This window comes from Ursus americanus, chromosome 7 (assembly GCF_024610735.1).
Source record: "Ursus americanus isolate L20-20 chromosome 7, mUrsAme1.1.p, whole genome shotgun sequence".
Classification (NCBI taxonomy): Eukaryota; Metazoa; Chordata; class Mammalia; order Carnivora; family Ursidae; genus Ursus; species Ursus americanus.
The window spans coordinates 34,336,926-34,355,971 of record NC_142133.1 but is presented as its reverse complement, the minus strand read 5'-3'; the positions used below and the strand labels follow the sequence as shown (position 1 = coordinate 34,355,971).

General features: G+C 42.1%; 1 protein-coding gene and 1 long non-coding RNA gene across 2 annotated transcripts in view; one reads left to right on the top strand and one right to left on the bottom strand.

The window, feature by feature from the left end:
* Positions 1-5,695, bottom strand: part of PLEK (pleckstrin) — a 26,175-nt gene extending 20,480 nt beyond the window's left edge. The window contains exon 1 of the mRNA XM_045788138.2: positions 5,547-5,695. Within this exon, the coding sequence (XP_045644094.1) occupies positions 5,547-5,588 (42 nt within the window). The 5' untranslated portion in view covers positions 5,589-5,695. The remainder of the gene's footprint in view (positions 1-5,546) is intronic.
* LOC123786012 (uncharacterized) lies at positions 603-19,046 on the top strand. The gene is made up of 4 exons (XR_006777855.2): positions 603-692; positions 4,923-5,035; positions 17,917-18,055; positions 18,728-19,046. It is a non-coding gene; the product is annotated as an uncharacterized LOC123786012 (long non-coding RNA).

Genomic DNA, 19,046 nt, shown 5'->3' with positions numbered 1-19,046 from the left:
AAAGGTCAATGAAATACTTATTTAAATACTCAATTCCAAAGTATCTATTCCAAAAAACCTATTGTCCTTTCTAACCCTTGAGTCCTCTACTTACAATGCCCTGCCAAACCTTGGGAGTCACCTACAAGCCAAGAATAAATACATCTTGAAAACATTTAACAGGTCATCTATAACTGAATACTCCATTGGAAATGTTCTCTAATAGTTTAAAAGTTACTATAATACGAAGCCCTGATTTCTTGGGTCTATTTCTGGCAAATTTCTTTCTTTGAGACATGTTCATTGAACACATTGTGATAAAACAGCTCCTATGCTTCAGACACTGGCCTGGGGGTTGGGGTATAAAATGGACCAAGAGGCGGTCTCCGCCTAAACTGTCCCCACCCGAACGGGGGAGAGAGCAGCCTGGATGGGCAGCCCCAGCTCAGCGGGACCAACGCGCACACTGAGGCATGTTTGCTGTGTAGCTTTGCATAGCTTCGCTGGAAGAAGCCACAACTCAGGGCTGTGGGTTGGGGCAATTTGAATCTGGTGTTGCGAACCCCTCCCAGACACCTCCCACAGAGTGCAGCCACCTCCTTTAACTTCCTTCCCCTTCCCCTCAGACTTCTCTTTTCATACGTTGCCACGTAGTTGGAATTCAAAGGAAATCGTGTTACGAGCAAAACTACGTACCTAACTAAAGCAGAACTGTATCGTCTATCCTCCCATGACCACGGGACATGTTATTTTAAGTTGCTGTTGTATTAGAGTCCTGGTTTCTGCTACCTCAAAAATTGCATCATCTACTTTTCCAAACTGTTCCATGAAATCCCTTGTATAACATCTCAGATAAATGGTCATTTTGTACCAATTGAAGTTCTTTGAAGGCAAGGAAAGAAACTATTCTGTTCAGGAGCATATCTTTTACTTAAGTACACCCTTCTAAATTGGGCAATTTCTCAATAAAAGCATATGAGGTGAGCAATAGAGAAACAGCACCAGGTGCTCAACAGAGTGATTTCTGGAGTCTCAGGGCTTCCCATTCAAATCTCAACTTGGCCTCTTCGGGCTGTGCGACCTCAGCCAAGTTAATTTTTCCAAACATTTCTCTCCTCACCTGTAAAATGAAAGTAAGAAAGCACCTACTTCCCGCTGTCGCAAAGATGAAATGAGATAACACACTTAAGGGAGATTAAATGAGATAATATGCGAAAGGGCTTAGCACAGAGGCTAGCTTATAAGAGGTGCTCAAATAATGGTAACCACATAGACAGGTAAGATTTCAGTTTGTAGGCAGTAGTGTGAAGGTTGTCCTGGGCACCACCCACCACAGCAACAGTGCTCTGAGAAGAAAATCACTGCAAAGGAGCTCATGGAGGCCACAGGTAACACAGTTAGGCATGGTTCCTCATGACATTGAGGCCACACTGCTGAGTTGCAGAACAGCTCTGCCACTTAATAGCTGTGTGACCTTGGGCAAGGCCCTTTGCCTCTCTTGTCCCTCAGCTTCTTCTGAAAAGCAAGGACAATAGTTGCACCCACTTTGTGGAGTTGTTACAAATATCAAATGCCTTAACACATTCAATGCCTCGATCTGTCTTTGCTGCAGGGTAAGGACCCCCCTCTGTTAGCTACTATGATGCAAATTGCCTGGAATTGTTTCACGGTAGTGTGTCCAGAAGACAAGGTCCGCTGTGTGAAACAATTCCTGGGCTGGGACTCCTGACTCTCCAGCTCTCTTGCATGCGAAGCTTTCTTCCTTCCACCTCAGCTTTCTGCAGCCCTTTTCTTTCCTGCCCAAGCACCCCCGTCCTTCTCTTTCCCATCACCCCAGTTCCTGTGCTTCCGCCCAGCCTCACAGACCACCCCAAGCCCAAAGCCGCTCTTTGGATCCTCCCTGCTGAGCGAAGTGCCTGCTGGTTGGTTGTCAATCTGTCAACAGCAGTTTGCTCCAGAAACCTCTAGGAATGAGGTTGATTTGGGACATGATTTGGTGGAGTCTAGCTTGTTTGTTACGTGGAAACTGCTCCACTCTCTCTCTTTTTTTTAAGCTATGATTGATTATAAACATATTCAAATCAATAGTATGGTTTCAAGGACATCCAAAAGATGTCTAGGTTTATTGGCTGGAATTAACCCCTAATCAGAGAGAGGGAGGTTGAGTTTACTAACCCAATCTCGGTCGCAGTACAACTTGTCCGGGCTCCACTCTAGCTCTGTCTAACCTCCCTTTTGCTGCCTTGGATAAGCCTGCCTTTTAGAATGCTAACTGGGATCAAGGGGATTGTGGGCTTTGCCCTTAGTTAGGCAAGTCTGAATTTGAACGCCAGGTCATCCACTTATCAGCAGTTTGACTGTGGGCAAGTCATACAGTCTCTCTGCGCCTCCGTTTTCTCATCTTGTGAGATGACGATAAGGACACTATCACAGACGGTGATTCGGATTGAATGAGATCGTGGTCGTACAGTGGTTAGTGGCTGTATGGTCAGCTGGAAGTGCTCTTTTTTTTTTTCCTTGAACTCAAAAGTGACGAGACTCTGGGGCAAGGAGATCTAGGTTTTTTAAGAATGAAAAAATTGCAAAGTGAACGAATCATGTATTTTCCCTCCTTCTCTAACCATCATTTCTGTTTAAAGACCTTAGGCAGGAGGTAAAGGAAGAAACTGGAATTGTAGAATGTGTGTAGTTATCTTGCACAGAAGAAAATCAGGAACATTTCATAGTCAATGCCATTGACTGTTGACCCCAAGATTTCTGACTTGGCAAAATCCTTGCACCAGCATTTCTAATGTTGTATTTTGCCACCCAAAACATCTTATCTCCAATAAAGTTATTTCACAAAACAAGACATAGGAGAAAAGGTACTCTTTAGGGGCGCCTGGGTGGCACAGCGGTTAAGCGTCTGCCTTCGGCTCAGGGCGCGATCCCAGAGTTATGGGATCGAGCCCCACATCGGGCTCCTCCGCTATGAGCCTGCTTCTTCCTCTCCCACTCCCCCTGCTTGTGTTCCCTCTCTTGCTGGCTGTCTCTATCTCTGTCAAATAAGTAAATAAAATCTTAAAAAAAATATATATATATACTCTTTATTACTACCCAGGTATCTTAAACTGCATAAGAGAAAAAAGTAAATGAAGGGACATTCATATATTATTGCTTGTCATGCTCTAACATCAATAACCATAGTCAAGGCATCTAACAGCCTTGCCAGAGACAGATTTCCATGGTCCTTTCTTCACTATTAACTTGAAAACCAACCCAGGCACCAGTACAGACCCCTGTCAGCATGTAGAAACGGACCCTTAACTACTGAAGTGTACGTCAATACCAATATAAATAATCATGGTCACGTATATAGCACGTACTATGCGCTGGGTTCCTGACATATTGTTTAATCCATATGTAGGAGGTAACTGAAAGAAACTTAACATCTACAAACATTACTGGGAAATTCTGGCCTCAGGTGTAGTTCCGTAGCCAACTAAGGGAACAGTTCTCAATCAGGCATGCCTTCAAAGTGATAAATTAGAGGCTCTTAACACATTACAACAAATACTGTTCAAAAGGTCCCAGAGAAAAATGCAAAAATTATGGAAGATATAAATTATAGACATGAAAATTAGGAAGATGGAAACTGGAAATATCAATATGAAATTTCGCCATGCTTTTTTTCTAGGTACATTTTCTAAATTGGCTTTTAGAGGCCATAATCTGAGAGAATTACTCTCACTGATTAAAAACTATTAGGGGCACCTGGGTGGCTCAGTCGTTGAGCATCTGCCTTCAGCTCAGGGCGTGATCTTGGGATCCTGGGATCGAGCCCCATGTCGGGCTCCTCCGCTGGGAGCCTGCTTCTTCCTCTCTCACTCCCCCTGCTTGTGTTCCCTCCCTCACTGGCTGTCTCTCTCTCTGTCAATAAATAAATAAAAATCTAATAAATAAATAAATAAAATAAAATAAAATAAAATAAAATAAAATAAACAAAAGCTATTAACATAAATCTGTAAGCTTGACAAACCTAACCTTCATCCCCATTTTTCTAGTGGGGCAGTCTCACTATTAGAGATTTAGTCTTCTATATTTTTTATAATTTATGGAGTTTAAAATGTGAACATACAAACTTCAGAACAGCAATTTTCACTGCAAAATGTTTCCATTCACTTGCTCTTCTCTGGATACTAGCCCAAGCAATCAGGAAAGAAATGCCAGCATTAATTATTACTCAACATTCCAAGAGAGTGTTCGTATCTATTGCAAGGAATCCACATGCACCCCCGTGTATACATATGTGTATCTTTTCCAAAGGGTGTTTCAAAATAGCTAGAGATGCTATGCCAGCTAAAGAGCACATGGGCTGTGGGCTCCTTTATTGTCCAGCACCCACTTACAACACTCGCTGCCACAAAGACATGACAAACCCTAACCCACGTTACACTGCTCTAAGAAAATCCTGGTGTACTGGACAGAGTTCAGCACCATGAGTCAGAAACCAAAGCAAGCAAGTGCGTTTCTGATGTCAACTGTCACAGCCATGTGACCTTGGGCAGTCACCCAGCTTCCTGGTCTCAGTTTCCTCTCCTGGAAATGGGGGAATGAGGCCAGGTGATCTAAAGTCCCTTCCAAATTTATTTTTTTTAATTAATTTATTTATTTATTTGAGAAAGAGAGTGTGAGAGAGAGAAGGAGCACAAGCTGGGGGAGAGGCAGAGGGAGAGGGAGAAGCAGGCTGGCTCACATGACCGTCACAGAGCTGTTGCCCACAGGATGCCAACCAGCCCTGTGTGTGATTCACACAATGACATGGCACACACCCAGCATTTGGAGAAAAACAAGCAGTGCTAAGAAAATTCAATTTTTTGATGTCATACCAGTGAGACCAAGCATTTTTGAGTAAACTTGTGTCCCTGCTCCCTAATCTTTAAAATTACTTCCTACTCTCTTAGCGGTACAGCAGACGAATTCACTCAGAATGGTGAATGAAGAGATTCGAGCCCAACTGAAGAAAAAGATAAGGTTTTTTATGCACCAAGTTTTAGAAGATGGCCCGAGAAATAAGGTACAGTTACTGTGTCCCTATATCTGCGTTTTAATCGTTTTCTTTTTCCTCTCCTCCATAAGTAAGTAAGTAAATACATACATAAATAAATAAAGGAGGGGAATTTAAGAAACAAAGGAATAATCTCTTTGAGTAACCTCTATAGCAGAAGAGTGTGAGTCTTCTAGCATAATATACACATGCGGGACGTGACAAAAACGCTCTAAATCATGATTTAGATTTTGCTGAGGCCCCCACCATCCAGACCCTGGAGTCTAGAATTCGCAGTCCCACAAGATCAAGCTGTGCCGATGCCTGAGCTGGGTTAGTTCACCTTTAAGAAACAGAATGCAGTGGAACGTGTGCTGGCTTCCCTCCCAACACTCTGTAGGTCGTCATGCTCTCCTGGGTCAGCCCAATAAGTTCAGCACAAAACATTCCTAGAGTGAGTGGCTAGAGAGTCCAAAGCTGGGCACCAATCCTCCCCAACCCTAACTTCAGTGATACCCTTGTCAGTGGCACTGCCGCTTACCCTCTTCACAAGGTAGCCCTCCCTGATCCGTTTTGGCTCCATGTCGGATGGACAGACAGCCGAGTCCACTCTCAGACAAGTCCTGTTAGAAGTTCAGCCTCCTCTGAGAGCTGAGGCAGTTGTGGGCTGCTTTTCTAGAGCGAGGTCCCTTTCACAATTTCCCATCTGCTGGCGATCGCATGATCACATCCTCTTCCCCTCACTGGGGTGGGAGACCAGAATGAGGAACTGCAGAGAGAAACAACCCATTCTTTGCTAACATGGGAGACTTACTAAGAGTGCAGTTGGGTTGATATCTACCCCAGGTAAATTTTTATTACTATAAACAAAAACATTCTCCTAAAGGGGGGGAGGGAAGAAAACAGTGAAAGGAAGTGGAAAATGAGCAAGAAAACCTCATTTTGTTTAGTTCTTACAAGAAACCCATGGGGAAATGATATTGTCTTTTTCTTCGGTATAAGGAAACTCAGGCTCAGAGAAGAAAGCAGTTGTCTCAAGGTCACACAGCAGGTTAAGAGGTGAATCCAGAAGTGTAGGGAGGGACCTCACTGCGTCTGCTGCCTCACATCTAGCCTGAAAGCTGGGTGTCACACAGAACGGTAGCCCACAGTAGACCTATAAAAGGAAGTCCACATGAAACATGTTTGAGAAATTGTCCGTAATAGTCCCAACTTTGTGACTCCCCTTCAGATGAACAAATTAAAGACCCTCCCCAAAGTACTGCAGCAAAGAATCCTACTGGAATGGTGTTCAATCCTGTGTTTCCCAAACTCACTTGGCTACAGAATACCTTTCTGAACAATTTTTATTACCATTCGTGTTATGGGTTAAATTGTGTTCCCCCCAAAAGAAGTCCTAACCCCCAGTACCTTAGAATGTGACCTTATTTGTAAATAGTTGTCATTAGTTAAGATGAGTAATACTGGAGTAGATGAACCCTTGATTCAATATGACTAGTGTTCTTATAAGAAGAGTGAAGACAGCCATGTGACAGCAGACACAGAGATCGGAGTGATAGGTCTGTAAGCCAGGGATGCCAAGGATTGCTGGCAAATACCAGAAGCTGGAAAAGGCAAGCAAGGATTCTCCCCCTAGAGCAGCCATAGAGAGCATGGTCCTACCAGCACCTTGATTTCAGACTTCCAGTCTTCGGAACTGTGAGACAATAAATTCTGTTGTTTTAAGCTCTGTTTGTGGTACTTTGTTAGAGTGGCCCCAGGAAATTAACACAATCCTGAAAAACTGGTATTCTATAGAAGAAACTTTGGGAATGTGAATATGGCCACGTGAAAATGGGCAGGTTATTTAATCACTCTATGCCTCGGTTTTCTCATCTGCAAAATGGGCATAGTAACATCTATTCAATTGAGTCATTCTGAAGATTAAATGAGATAATATGTGTGAGTGTTTTTAAAAGTGTCTGGAACAAAGTAAATGTTCATAAACGTCATATTCCCCATTTTCAGGGAGTATCCATTAACTTAGGGCTGATCTTTTTCAATGATAAGTTCGACAGAGGTTACGGAAGTAATCACAGGACTGCATTATTTTATTAGCTCCCTTTCTTCATTCTACCAGTCACCATTCTCTGGCTACAGTCAACGGAAACCAACTCTAGCTAAATTACTGGAAGGATATGGGGTGGCTCACAGACTTGAAGAAAAAGTGAAAACTAAATCTTTGGAAAAACAGAAACCAGGGCAACTGTGGGGTTCCAGGAAACGAGAACTAATGAATGGTCTCTTTGAGACACCAAGCTAAAAAACCAGTGGGTTTCAGGTTGTACAAGTTCCAGGGATTGAGCCTTTGACTGGCCTAGCTTGGCTTCGTGCTTACCTCTCCGCCACCTGCGAACGGACAGCCCATCGCGACAGGGCTCATCCCTCGAGGAAAACCGAGGCTCTGTTCACAGTAGGAGTGTGGAAGGTCCCTAGGCAGGCAATACCAACTGATGTCCGCAGAAGGCATCTGAGGAAGCAGGAAAGTCGGGAGCAGGAAGATCTGCTCTTGGGGTTTTCTAAGAGCCTCCCGATTCGCTCTCCTCCTTCCTTCAGCTCCGTGTCTAACCTGCGGTGACTGCCCCTCTGTTTCTCACTTTTCGCTAATGCAGATTACTGACAGTTATAGATGGCTTGCCATTGGTTTGTCATTGCACCAAAATTATTCAAAAACTGGGGGGAGTAGGAGTAGAAGAATCAACATTTGATGGCATCTGAGTGAAACAGAAACAATAAAGGGATGATTTGCCATGTCTGCATTGAAACAAGTATTTTTGCTATGGTTGTGTTCGAATAGGCAACGGAAATAGTTCATGGATTTACTAAGTCTCATTTCATGGCTAAGTTGATCTCCTTTTGTTTAATTCATCAAGCGACTTCTAATTTATAGTGTCTTCTCTCTTTGTCCTAACATGACGAGAGGCCTTGAAGAACCCTTACACAGGAAAGGTCTTATCATTCGGATGCCTCTGCGTTCTGAATAATTTATTTCAAGAAATATGTGTTTAATGGTTACCATGTGCCAGGTGTTGGACTAGCTAAAAATGTCTTGCCACCAAGAGCGCCCCAGATTTGTTGATCAGCTGAATGTGGGACGGATGGATTCCATGCTGCCTCTCGGGCTTCTCCTCCTCCTGCCGCAGGTCATCGTGCCTGGTTAGCAACACCTAGTGGTCAGTAGAGGAACTGTCGGATCAATGACGTATTTAGGACTTCTCTTCACGGTTTGAGCAAATGCTCTTCAGCTCCGTCAGATCCCATTCCCAGATCAAATAATTACAACCTCTTCCAATATCTTTTTCATGTACGTGTGTCTAGGATTACTTTTTTTTTTTAAAGATTTTATTTATTTATTTGACAGAGATAGAGACAGCCAGCGAGAGAGGGAACACAAGCAGGGGGAGTGGGAGAGGAGGAAGCAGGCTCCCAGCGGAGGAGCCTGATGTGGGGCTCGATCTCATAACGCGGGGATCACGCCCTCAGCTGAAGGCAGAGGCCTAACCGCTGTGCCACCCAGGCGCCCCTAGGATTACTTTTTTAAATCTCTTTCTGTCCTCCTTTTAATTCTCACATGTGACTTGTACCTTGGAGACATGCTTGTAGGACACTGTATCTGTGTAAGGAAAATTTAAGACTTTGGAGTAAGCAAAAAAGACTACTGCATATCTCCAGTGGAAAACTGCATCATTTACAGCACACGTTCCAGGTCATCATGTTCTATGGAATTTGTGCTTTTTTTTTTTTTTTTTGTATTTGAATTATTTTACAACTCTGTAAATTGTGGATAATGGGTAGCAACGCAAATAATTCCTGTCTATAAACATGCAAATACATTCTGTCTGATGGAGCTTCAATAGACTCTATTCCACTCCACCCCCCACCCTACCCCCACTAAAATAAGCCAGGTTTTTGCCCCTTTGAAAACTGATTTTAACATTTCTTTACTCCATATAAAATGATCACTACAATAAATTCAGTTAGTATTTGTCACCATACATAGTTACAAATTTTTTTCCTTTTGACAAGAACTTTCCAGATCACTCTCCTAACTACTTTCAAATACGCAACACAATATTATTAACTATAACCAACATGCTGTGCGTTACATTTGCACGACTTATTCATTTTATAACTGGAAATTTGTTCCTTTTGACCTCTTCACCCATTTCACCCACCCTAACCCTGCCTCAGGCAACCACCAATTTGTTCTCTATATCCGTGAGCTCAGTGTTTTTATGTTGTTTTGTACGGGTTTTTTAGATTGGTATTTAGATTTTTTTTAGATTGATATTTATCGTTTCCTGCCTGATTTATTTCACTTGGCATACTGCCCTCAAGGACCATTCATGTGGCAAATGGTAAGATTTCATCCTTTTTATGGCTGAATAATATTCCACTCTACATATATATTACATTTTCTTTATTCATTCATCCATCAGTGGGCATTTAGGTTGTTTCTATGTTTTGGTTATTATAAGTAATGCTGCAATGAACACGAGGATGCAAATACCTTAAAAATTGGTGGTTTCATTTTCCTTGGATAAATACCCAGAAGTGGAATTGCTGGATCATATGGCAGTTCTCTTTTTAATTTTTTGAGGAAACTCCATACTGTTTTCCACAGTGGCTGCACCAATTTACGCTCCCACCAATGGTGCACAAGCATTCCCTTTTCTCTACATTCTTGCCAACACTTGTTATTTCTTGTCTTTTTGATAATAGCCATTCTCACAGGTGTGAAGTGATATCTCATTATGGTTTTGATTTGCATTGCCCTGATGATTAGTGACATTGGGCATCTATTCAGGTATTTGCCGGCCATCTGTATGTCTTTAGAAAAATGTCTATTCATATCCTCTGCCCATTTTTTAATCGGATCGTTTGGTTTTTTGCTATTGAGTTGTATGAGTTATTTACATATTTTGGATATTAACCGCATATGAGATATATGATTTGCATTCAGTAGGTTGCCATGTTATCTCGATTATACTGATTAAATCTGCCCTTGGCTCTTGAGGAATACACTATCTCTAGCTTTCAATGCTATTCACTATACAAACATCCGGGAAAAGATAATGCCTCTTCCTGCAAGTTGTAGAGAAATATAAGAGATCCGTGGAGAATTATCTCCCAACAAAAGGAAAGCCTTAAGTTTTTAATTCGTTTAAACCCCGCTAGAAAATATCTAGTTGGTACCCAATGGGCCTTCATCTCAAGATGGGGAACCACGCCCACATTATTGAGCAACTCTTTCCCAACAGACACCAATACACAAAATTTATGTGGAAATGCTAAAAGAAATATAAAAGTGTGAACATACATATGCCCATTTGCTTCAAAGAAAGTATTTCCACACAGACATTTCCTTGCATTGTCAGCCTAGAGGGCCTAGAAGCAGCCACACCCCAGTAGCAATGGGCATAATGGTATGGGCCAAATAGTTGTGTTCCCCAAAATTCATATGTTGAAATCCTAGTCCCCAATGTGACGGTATTAGGAAGTGGGGCCTTTAAAAGATAATTAGGTCATGAAGGTGGAGCCCTTATGAAGGGGGTCAGTGCCCTTATAAAAGACAGAGAGCTTGCTTTCTCTCTCTGCAGCCATATGAGGATAAAATGAGAAGACAGCCATCTGCGACCCGGAGAAGGCTCTCACAGGAACCCAACTACGCTGGCATGCCGATCTTAGACATTCAGGCCCCAGAACTGTGAGAAATGTCCGCTGTTTATAAGCCACCCAGTCTCTGGCAGTTTTTACAGCATCCTAAACTGACTGAGACACACACAGTGCCCAGAACTGTTGTACTATTCTCCAATAACAGGAACCGGGCTCCTTGGAGAAATAGATGATTCTAGGACTGGAGCAGGAAACATACAAGATGAGCCTGGAGCATCTTGCAGCGCTCTGAAAAAAACGAAGTAAGGAAGGAAGCACTGAAAAAAATTTGTTTAATTAAAAAACAGAAAGTAAAACCAAAATGATGGATTATGTCAAAGGGACACAGGAGCCAACTGGAAGAGATTCCAATGGCCAAAGCTGAAACAATTTGAGCCACAAAATAAGTAAAGTAGTATTGGGTTATATATATCTCAAGGCATAAAATAGGTAAAGAAATGGTTGAATAAATACATAAATGAGGGAGAATACATAAATCTATTCCAGGAATTCTAAATAGTTTATGTAAATACCGTCCCCTCAAAGAATCGGAGCATCTAGCTCTACTCCTTAATTGTGGGCTGCTTACAGTGAATTCCTTTCAAGGAGTACGGTATGGAAAGAGGAAAAAAGAGGGATTTTATGGTGGAGAAAGCTGACAAACACTACCTTAGCCAGGTGATCAAAAGTCAATAACAACAGCGATAAGTCAGATTGAGAGTACGTACCCTTGATACCTAATCATGGGAAAAACATTAGATAAACCTCAGTCGTGGAACATTCTACTAAATACCTGGTCAGCACTCCTTAAAACTGTCAAGGTCATCAAAAAAGGGAAAGTTTGAGGAACTATCACGGCTACGAGGAGCCTAAGGAGACATGACAACTAAATGAAATGGGAGATCCTGGCTGGGATCCAGAACACAGAAAGCACATTATGAAAAGCCTAAGTAAATCTTTCAAAGTATGGACTTTAGTTAATACTAATGTACAGATATTGGTTAACTCATCTCCACCTTCTTAATTTTGGTAAAGTGAGATGGAGATTCCAACACGACAATTTCCGTATAGTTATGTTCACATTCCATTTGTTCAGAAAGGCTTTAAATTCACTAACTTGAAGAGGTATTTGCATCCCCACGTTCACTGCAGCATTACTGACACTAGCTAGGGTATGGGAACAACCTGAGTGTCCATCAACGGAAGAACAGATGAAGAAGGCATGGTCACACATATATACAGTGAGACACTAGTCAGTCATAAAAAAAGAATGAAATCCTGCTATTTGTGACAACATGAATAGACTTCGAGGGTATTATGTTAAGTGAAATAAATCAGAGAAAGACAAATACCATATGATCTCAGTTATCTATGAAATCTTAAAAAAAAAAACAAAAGCCAAGCTCATAGACACAGAGAAAGATTCATGGTTGCCAGAGGTGTGAGTGCTGGATGGTGTGAAATGGGGGAAGTAAGTCAAAAGATACAAACTTCCAGCTATTAAAAAAGAAGAAATTCCTGGAGATATAATACACGGTGTGGAGACTATAGTTTATACTACTGTATCGCATAGTTGCAAGTTGTTAAGAGAAAACATGTTCAAAGTTCTCATGACAAGGAAAAAATGTTTTGTAATCATGTATGGCAATGGATGGTAACTAGACTTATTGTGGTGATCATTTCTCAAAAAGTACAAATATTGAATCGTTATGTTGTACACCTGAAACTAATATGTCAATTATACCTCAGTACAAAAAAAAAGGCTTTAAATCAGTAAGAACTGTTTTTGCAGTGGGAAGTGTTCTGTCAGTTCTTCCTCTCCCTCCGAGGATTAGGGAGGTACAGAAGACCTCTTTTTAAAGAGTGTGCCTTGGTTAAGTTTAGGATTTTAATGCAGTGTATAATTCTCTAGTTGTCTCAAGAGGGAAAGCACTCAAAATTCATATTTTTAAAGATATTATTAAATAAAGGCATTATACCACCGATCACAACCAAAAACTAAGAGGATAGATCCCCAGGAGAATCCCACCACTACGGCCAAAGCTGAGAGCACAAGCTGTTGGAGGTGTGGACTGCTGAAAGCTGGAAGCAGATGGACCCACACCAGTCCCACTAGAACATTCAGAGTAGGGCCACAAACCGAGAGTGTGGACTGGCACAGCTAGGCACTTGCTGCCAGCTCACACCTTGAGCAAGAGGGGAGCAGCTGAAGGAGGAGAGGGACAACACTATTGCTGCCAGCGAATGAGGGCAGTTAGGCCAACGAAAGGGGGAGCTGAGGGGAGCTGCAGGCTTACGGAACACTGTGCGGTCTGTTTGCTGCACAATGGGAGCCAGCCATGGAGACAATCCACGTATCTGACCAGCCCCCAAGCCCTGCACTTCAGCACAAGTTAAGGTTGCCCTGGAGAAAGGCCCCCTTTTTCCTTTGTATAATCGTACCCTCCTCAGGTAAGCACTGTGGTCGTGGAGTTGCTCTGCCCAGAGAGGTGCCTGTGCTAATTTACACAATGGCACTCTCTAGGCTACCCGCAGTCCTGGGGAGTTCTCCCAGAAAACTGCCAGCAGCAACACAAACAGAATTTGGGGAAGCAACCCCACTTTCACCTCCTGGCTGCTGTCTCTGGTCTTTCAAAGATTTATTCATTTATTTGAGAGAAAGGAAGAGGGAGAGAAAGAGAAAGAGCTTGAGCAGGGGGAGGGGCAGAGGGAAAGGAAGAGAAAGGATCTCAAGCGGACTTCCCACTGAGCATGGAGCTGATGCAGGGCTCGAACTCGCAACCCTGAGATCATGACCTGAGCCAAAATCCGGAGTCTGACACTTCACCGACTGAGCCACCCAGGCACCCCCAGGGCTCTAGTCTTTCAAAACAAAATAATATTAAATCTGAATGTTCCCTACTTCCTTTATTTGGGCTTGAATTTTATGAACAGGAACAGAACTCATCCAACTTAACTTTCAAATATACAGATCCCTCTTTTTAAGGACAAAAAGTAAACAGAAAAATCAGTAGATGCGAAAAGCGTTACCTGCAAATGGAACACATTCTTGAAGAAGTTGGGCTTAGGTGCTATCACAGAGCCCCTCTTTTTTTCTCAGCGCTCCGCACTCTGACAGCTCTTTCTCAGCCTCTTGGATGAAATCTTGGGCAGGTTCTACATATTTCCCAAGAACTCCTAGTTTTAGAAAAAAATCCAAACAGTCTAATGATCATCTAAGTCTAGCCCAGTGTAATATAAAATACTCCAAACACCCTTTTGTTATTTTACAGTATTTCCTCCCCCCTGGTTTGAAACCTGGAATGAAAGAGGAAGATTAATGATCAGCTTCTCACCTTGTCCTAGCTCCTCCTCCCATCCTATTTGCTAGGCTGGACTTTCTGATCTCTCCAGGGTCTAAGGAAAACATGTATATGGTGAAAGATACATCATCAGACCTCCCTCCATAGAACATCTGGGACAGCTGCCTTAGCTCCTGTGCTTGGGGGGAGGGGAGAGTCTATTAGGCACTGTGCCTTAATTCCTCATTTTCGCACATCATTAGAACTTAATTTGGAAAATTCTGCTTTTCACAATAATCTAAGGGACCATGAAAGATGCCGTACTATGCAGATGTCTTTCAAGCAGACTCATCATGAGTAGCCTTACTCATTCAGTTGCCCCAGGTCCATAGCTCACTTGGGTCAGCCCTGAACTAGGTCTTGCTTTGCTGGCACAGCCCCCAATCAGCACTCGGTGCCCCTGCATGGCAGGTGCACCACGACTGACCACCCCCCCCGCCAGCTGCCTGAGCTCTAATCCTAGCTCCACTATTTCCTACCCGTGTGATCTTGGGCAAGTCACTTGGCTTCTTTGTAACTCAATTTCCTTGTTTGTAACACTAGGGTAATGAGTCCCCACATCATAAACTTGCTATGAGAAGTAAATGAGGTCATTTATCTATAGCTTTTAGATGAGTGTCTGGTACACAGTAAGTGCTTACTAAATATTAGATAATATTAGGGTTTGTTTTTTTTTTGTTAATATTCTTTTTTTTTTTAAGTTGAAGTCATGATCTCAGGGTCCTGGGATCGAGCACCGCGTAGGGCTCCCTCTCCCTCTGCCCCTCCCCTGTGTGCATTTTCTCTCTCTCTCTCAAATAAATAAATAAAATCTTTAAAGAAAAACAAAAATAATGTTAAAGCAAAATGACAACCTGAAAAAAATATTTGGAATAAATATAAAATTCAAAAAATTACTATTCATAACATAGGAAGAACTCCTACAAATCTAACAGAAGAAGCAGAAGAAGAAAGTTCAAGGGGGAAAATGATCAAAAGATATGAAAAGGCATTTTACAAAATAAGCATAAGTTACTAATAAAGAAAAAAGTGCCCATCTCAATTGTAATAAAAGAAATGCAGCTTAAAACAATTAGGATATGCCCTATGTTGCCCTCTGACTTAAAATCTTTTTCATATTGGTGAGAGCAAGAAGGCGCTACCATATACTCTTAGGGAAAATAGAAATTAGCCAAAGTCTCTGTGGAGAGCAACGTGCTAGTACCGCCCAAAATTTAAATCCATGTTGTGAGACAGATTAATTACATACCCCCAAGGATCATATACTTTCCACACTTGCTTATCCCAGAGGGGATCATTGATCCTTCTAAAAAAAATAGGTGTCCACTCATTCTACAAGATTTCATTTGTGGTCTGCACCTCAAATGTCTGATTCCTCTCTAGAATCTATCATGAGATCATGCATCTTTAAATTAATACATTAATAAACAGATTTGTCTGCTTAGTAATGAAATTTAATCTATTTTTCATTTGAAAATCTTAATTAGGGCACAATACACTCTTTCTGTGTACTATGACCAGATAGTAAATGTTTCCAGCTCTAAGAGTCATACAATCTCTGTCACAATTATTCAGCTCCACTGTTGTAGCACAAAAGCCACCATAGACAATATGTAAATGAATGAGTGTGGATGTGTCCCAATAAAAGTTTATTTGCGGACACTAAAATTGAGTTTCATATCATTTTCATGGGTCACAAAATGTCATTCTTCTTCTGATTTTTCTCAACTATTAAAATATGTAAAAGGCAGGAGCGGCTGGGTGGCTCAGTCCATTAAGTGTTGGCTCGGACCATGATCTCAGGGGTCTGGGGATCGAGCCCGAAATCGGGCTCTCTGCTCAGCGGGGAGTCTGCTTCTCCCTCTCCCTCTCCCTCTGTGCTCTCTCTCAAATAAATAAATAAAATCTTTAAGAAAAAAAAGTAAAAGCCATTGTTAGCTTACAGGCCATACAAAAAAAGGTGGCAAGCTCAATTTAGCCCAAGGGCTGTTTTTTGTTTGGGGGTTTTTTGACCCCCAATCTGAAAGATGGAACTCCATTTAATCTGATAAATGGGCTACAGTATGAGCCTTTGTTCCCAACTCTAGACCACAACAGAAAAATTCTCAACAAATTTCTAACTGTTTTCTCAATACTCCATAGTATGCAAATATTACAATAAACACAACAAATTTCCTTTTCCTGGTTTGGGGAAATAGATGGCATTCCTTAGAGATTATTCCAATTCTAATGTACTCATAAATATACTGGTGGATTTTTTGGATTATCAAAAAAAAATGAGCTTTTAAACATGTCAAAAAGTCCAGAAAAGACTGAAATAAGCAGGGGAATGAAAGAGGGTGAATTAATGTTTTCCATTAAAACCAGTGATTTTGTATTTCCATCGGCTGATTTTCATTACGTCAGAGCAGGTGGATGGCAAAGTCTCAGCACTGCATCCTTCCACAGGCACAGACACAAGAGTGTCTGGAAAGGTACACACAAAACTACCAACGCACTACCAAATGTTTCACCAAGTGGAAGTAAGAGAGAGGGCTTTCGCCTCATATTTTAATCACTTCTGTGTTGTTTGAACATGTTGCAATGTGCATGTATTACTAGAGTAATTTTGTTTAAATTCAGTAAGCATTTATTTTAATAATTTACCCAGAGTTGTCAAGAGTATGGCGGGAATGTAAATCAGTCCCACCATTTGAGTGGGCAGCTAGATACTGTGTATCAAATCCTTACAAAACACAACCCCTTTGACTCAATAATTAGAATATTCCCTCCTAAGGAAATAATGACGGCTGGGAGGGAGGGAGCGTAGGGACTAGCCATGAGGGTGCTCTTTGCAGTACGGTTTATAATAATGAGACGTTGGGGGGAGGTATCTAAATATGCAAGAATAAAAGCTTGGTTAACTGATTTATGAAGCATAAGTAGAATAATATTAATGGCATTCAGTAGGCATGAGTGGGAAAAGCAGGACACAAACCAGTTGGAGACTTTATGTGCTAATTTTTATATAGCGAACGTGGAATTTTTATTAGGCTGCAAAGGGGTGGAGTCCTGTGATGACCTAGGTGCTGAGGAATAAACTGCCACATTTTTAACAAGGGCATGTCATAAATATCTCAATAGTTATAGGGACAGCATGTTGGAGATTTTATAGCATAGCTTTGGTGTCCAATTAACAGAGGAATGGCATTAATGAATGCCAAAGTACCCACTGCTTTGGTATAGTTTTAGCGCACGGAAGGTTCCAGAAGATTGAGCACAGCTTTTCAGGAGCTCTGGCCCATCCGCACTTGGCCGCAGCACCACCCTCAGCTGGGCTCTGCCACAGGAGACGTGCTCACGGAGCAGACAGCAGCGTCCTTGATGTCAGGCATCGCGGGCTGCAGTGGCCGCAGGGGTTGCAGGAGAGAATCTAAGGAGGGCCAACAGGAGAAATCCACAGTAACTGACAGGCCATGTCCATGAGTCCACGTGAGCTATCTCTGGCAGAATCTTCTAATTACACAGGGGCCCAGGGAAGGGGGTCAGAGCCCCCCATCACAGACGGTCAGTGCACAGCTGTGCAACTGCCGCGTGAGCCAGATTTTCCCCCAGACTCGCGGGACTGGGGACACGCAGTTTCTGTATCTGCATCACGGTCACTGACACCAAGGGTGTCTTCAATCTTCAACTTGTTCAAACAAGTGCTTTCCTAAAACAGGCTTCTGAAGATACAGCTGGGCTTGGAGGTCCAGCTGTCGCCCATCCTTCTTACATTTCCTGCCCAATTCCAGATGAGCTAAGTGGCATTAAGTGGAGCTGAGGTCACTGAAGAGATGTTTAAACAAGCTATTTTAAAAGTTACTGACATCATCAGCTCCGAGCTGTTATTTCTAGGTCAGCACAACGTCTTGTCTGCAGCAGCGACAGTGGTGGCTGATGACCGCCTGCCTGCGCGGGACACGGTGGGGTACCCGGGAAGAGCACCTGCAGCGGCGACGTCGCGCACCCTCTCGCAGCGGACGTCCCATAAAAGGTGGAGGAAACTCTTTTCCCAACGGAATTTAAACCAAATGAAATAGCTGATCATGACTTGGTTCTGAAAATATTTTGACACTTTAAAGTTCAGAAATTATATATATATATATATATATATTTCATCCTGATTCAAACAGACTTCCCATTTCTTTAAAAGATAACTTAGTCTCACTTGTAGGGAAGAAAAGGTAAAATCGGGTTTACCAAAATATTTACCAAGTAACTCCAGGAAGGGAAGCTGGATTAGACAACACCTAAATTCTTTTCCAACACCTAGATTCTATAATTCTATGAAATAAGTAGGATTCGCTCATATTTGGTTGGTTGGTTTGGGGTAGTTTGATCTTTTTCAAGCCCAGAGTTTCTAGGATATTTTCAAGCTCCCTGGCTTGTAAGCTATCAAGAACGATAACAAAAGAGAAATGACTCACCTCTTATGAGAGGGACAAATGTCAGCACATCTAAGGCTCGGGTTAATTTTCCAAATGTTGTCAATTGTTTTAAAAATGGCGTTCTTTTTAACACCTTGATCATCGTGAATCCACAACAATAAGAGCTTACATTTATTAAATGTTTACTTTGTCTTTGCGCTGTGCTAAATCCTTAATTTTAAACTCATTTAATCCTCCCACTTTAACCAGGGAGATATTACTATCACCTTATCTTACAGACGGGGCGGCCAGCACGGAGAAGTGGAATGACTTACCCACGTCACCTGCGTTCATAGAGAGAATGGGCTGGGATTTGGTCCAGGTCGGTCTCATTCCAGAACCTGCAAGCTCCACACAATACCTGGCATGTGGTCACCTCTAGTCTGTGGTGCATGGCAGCCAAGATAAATCAATTAAATTCACATCAACCCCCAAAGAGAGCCACCATTTCCACAAGTGAAATAAAGCTTCCTTGATTTTTTGTTCTTTAAAAAAAAAAGCTCACTGTGTATTTTTATATAGACACCAATAAATAAAATATCCCTACAATAAACGCAA